General features: G+C 37.5%; 1 protein-coding gene across 1 annotated transcript; it reads right to left on the reverse strand.

Moving 5' to 3' along the window:
* On the reverse strand, nucleotides 1-3,587 carry LOC104210147 (proteasome subunit alpha type-4). Its single transcript, XM_009758964.2, has 2 exons — nucleotides 3,488-3,587; nucleotides 1-985 (listed from the first exon to the last, which is right to left on the reverse strand). The coding sequence occupies exon 2, from the start codon at nucleotides 975-977 to the stop codon at nucleotides 231-233; it is 747 nt and encodes a 248-aa protein (XP_009757266.1). The 5' UTR covers nucleotides 978-985; nucleotides 3,488-3,587; the 3' UTR covers nucleotides 1-230.
* Between the last annotated feature and the right edge of the window lie 459 nt (nucleotides 3,588-4,046).

Raw genomic sequence — 4,046 nt, forward strand, 5'->3', positions numbered from 1 at the left:
TGAATAACTGAGGATTTAAACCTTAATATCACCTTCAAACATAGAATATGAATTAGATCAAGCCACAATGCAAGTCTGAAAAGGGTTCACCATCTTAGCAAGTGAAATAGACTCAGAAAAATCTCATGGGGTATTTTTAAACACAAATTTCGTAGATGACCGTGCAACATAATTATAGAACTGAAAAAAAATTGCAGATAGCCAAACCACCCCAAATTTGATGAATGACTCTAGGCATCTGCTGCAGGTTGAGTTAACCCATACTGTACAAGCAATTTGTTCAGGGATTCCGGCGATTGCACCTGGTATTTGACTTTACCATTGAAAAGGAACACCTCTGCTAGCTCAAGCTTCTCCGAAGTAAGACTTGTACTATCCATAGTCTTACTGAGCACCTTCAGAACAAGTTGAACTGCTTCCTCTCTTGTGATCTCATCCTTGTAGTCCTGCTTCAACATCGACTGCGCTGCTTGATTGTTAGCCCCAATTGCTGCTGCCTTCCAACCGCCATAGTTACCACTTGGATCACTCATGTACAGTTGGAACCCATAGTTCTTATCCCAGCCTGCAAAAAGAAATGAGACACCAAATGGACGAAGCCCACCAAACTGTGTGTAGCCTTGCTTGGTATCGCACAGAGATTGAACTAGCTGTTCAACAGGCATTGGTTCTTGATAAGCAAAAGTATAACGTTGAGCTTGTACCCTAGCGGTGTTGATGAGGATGTTGGCATCTGACATTATTCCAGCCACAGCACATGCGACATGGTCATCAATCTTATACATCTTTTCAGTGGATGTTGAAGTCTGAAGTAGCTTTGAGGTAACCTTCTTTTCACCTACCAAAACTACACCATCTTTAGCTAAGATACCTATTGCACTCCCTGCATTGCCAATGGCTTCCATTGCATACTCAACCTGATATAAACGACCTTCTGGGGAGAAGATAGTTGTGCGGCTATCATATCTTCTAGACATTGTATATTCTGCAGCAAGTACGAACACATGTTCAAGCAGTACTTTTTAGATCTAATGACAAATTTATAGTGTATATAAATAGAATGAGCTGGAGAAACTTCAAGAAGAATAAAGACATAAATACTGCTCAATCCAAGGTACTCAAAAGGAACTTTCCACTCAATGAATTAGAAACATAAATGTCCTCAAGTGGCAGACCGATTAAATAACTTTGAAAGAGGATAACTTTGAAACATAATATCTGGAGGCAATTTGACTGCGCATGAAGGAAAAATGACAATTAAATAATTCAATTTCTCGGATGTATTTGCAACTCCAATTTACAAAGATGGATATAGATGCACATGATGACTTAAATATGTCTTCCCTTTCCTCAATTTTTTTTAGCTTTGTGCTAGTTTGCTGCAAAGCTACCAATTATCTGTCAGCTTATGCAACCACCATATTGAGATATCATGCATCTCGCTCAAGTTAATGGAGTCATCTAGTTATTTCATTGTTCCCATTGAAGGGGTGGACATCAGTCAGTCGGTTCGGTTTTGCAAAAGTTCACTTTGGTTTTTCGTTTTTCGATTTGTCAATTTTGGTAACTGGAACCGAACAGTAGTAATTTTGGTTTGGTTTGACCATTTTCATGTTCGGTTCGGTTTAATCGGTTTGGTTTTAAATTTTTTTCATCCCGCCATGTACACACAATTTTTCCACCACCACCACCACAATGTTGGACACCACCGTCCATGCACCCGTAACCACCATTGGTCAGACCACCTTCAACAAAATATTCACACCAGCCACTGTCCAACTCCACTACTGCCATTTTCCCAAACTCTCACATCAAACCGCTGCAAAGGCTCCTTCCTCCATCAATTTGATCACCATCAGTTTCTTTCCAAAGCCATAGTACTTCTCATAAACCACCATACCTATTCTCTGAAACCAGCCACAACCACCATTCAACAAAACTAGTGGCTCTCCTATTCTTTTTCCACTCGCACGTTTTCCTCTTTGAACCAATTCCATATGCATCACTGAAATACTCACACAGATAGTCTCAAATACTCACTGCATATATTTCCATTACTCAGAAGCATCATCTACAATCACCAAAAACTAGGAGCGGATGTACCGTTGCAGGTACGGGTTCAATTGAAGCCATAACTTTCGACACAGAGCATAAATTTATGTGTAAAAATTTACTAGAATAGCAATAAATAATAGACATGAACTCATAACTTCAAAATTATAATGTTTTTAATGCTAAAAACCTAAAAATTGAACCCATAGAATTTAAATCTTGGATCCACCTCTACCAAAGACCACCAGTGACATAAGCTTCCTTCTTTCAAAAACCCACGGGACATCAATCTTCAACAGAGAGCCACAAAAACCACCAAGCCTCCGCCCTCTTCTTGATTAAACTTCGGTTTTTTGGTTCAACGGAAAAACAGTACCCTTGAAACCGACGCCGAACCGAAGTTATAAAAAAAATTAAACGTTAACCGAAAATAAACCGAAAAACCAAAATTTCAGTTCGGCCGGTTCTTTTAGTTTTTTCTGGTTATATGCCCATCCCTAGTTCCCAAGGAGTAGACAGATCGGTTACCTTGCTTTTTGCATAAGTAGGCACATTGGTGTTGCAAACACACACGTACATACATCTTTCGAATGAAAACACAATTGCAGACAAACTTTTTAGATGGATATTCTTTTCCTGACAGGATAATCTACTAACGACAGCCCATGTGGACCAACCCCCCCCCCTCTCTAGGTCTATCTCTAAGCACATTGGATAGAACCTAGTGCCAAGCCAAAAGGTTAGCAATATTCCCTGCTTCCCAAAAGAGAAAATTCCCACCCCATTCCTCTAGCATATCTTTTCCTCCTTTTCCCTATTCTTCTCCATTTAGGCCTATAATTTTAATGAGTGTGAAATATCCCTTTTAAATTCTACTTTGCACTTAGTTGTAGTTTTTATGTTAGTTATTATAAGCCAAAATGCAAATTCATAAGCAATCCAGAAAGCATCAAGGTTGTAAGCCAACATGATTGAAGTGCGTTGTCCAGCAATATCACCTTTAACGTGTTTGTCTATAGCAATTCCTTCGGTTTCCAGTTAAATATATTCTACTCTTACCTTTTTTTTTTAAGTAGTTTATCCTCCCCCCCCACCCCCCACCCCACCCCCACCCCCCCACACACACACACACGCACACAAAAAAGCCTGATTTCAGCACTAAGCAGATGAATGATTAATCAGTAGAATTAGAACCATCCTAGACTACAAAATAGATATGCCTAAATGAGAACTCACATTTTTTCGTGCATTTTCAAATTTCACATCGTTGCTCTCTTATTTTTCTAAAAAGAAAAATCTGATATACAGAAAATAGAATAAACTAAAAAGATATAGGAAAAAGCTATATTGTAAAAAAAGATTATCACAACAGAAAAAAAGAGAGAATAATTCATATTGAGATAGTAAGCATTGTCGGAAAAAGATTAAAACTTACAGCTGGATTTCGCCGGAGAAAGAGATGGAAAGAGTATCAAGTGTCGACTTGCGGGAGAAGAAATGCTTGGTGTTATTTGAGAATGGGCTAAGAAATTGGGGCTGACTTTGAGAGTTTTGAGTCCAATTTTTGCTGTCTATCTAAGGAGATTTGGGCTTATGAGTTTGCAATCCATAGCACCAAATCAGCCCATAAATTAGGGATCTTTACACAAATAGCCAGAGAAATTCACTATTTACTTTTTCTAACCGGTATACATAGATTGTACTCTAATATAATATAATATAATATAATATAATATATATATATATATAATATATATTTATTTATTATCTATATTTAGTTTAATTGATTAGGTAGTCGGCTATTTAGGTTAATTCTTCGATAAATTAAGGAATCTCGAAACTATATCCGATCTTTGTGTTTGAGAGAGTTGTGATCATCACTTTGTGCATTAAAAGTTGGTTAAGAAAGTTTTATTACTTAACGTACTAGTAGTCTATTTACATGTGTCCATAATTATTTGTTGTTCTAATGCAATGTTCGATAACATTATATA

The sequence above is a fragment of the Nicotiana sylvestris genome, chromosome 7, assembly GCF_000393655.2.
Source record: "Nicotiana sylvestris chromosome 7, ASM39365v2, whole genome shotgun sequence".
Classification (NCBI taxonomy): domain Eukaryota; kingdom Viridiplantae; phylum Streptophyta; class Magnoliopsida; order Solanales; family Solanaceae; genus Nicotiana; species Nicotiana sylvestris.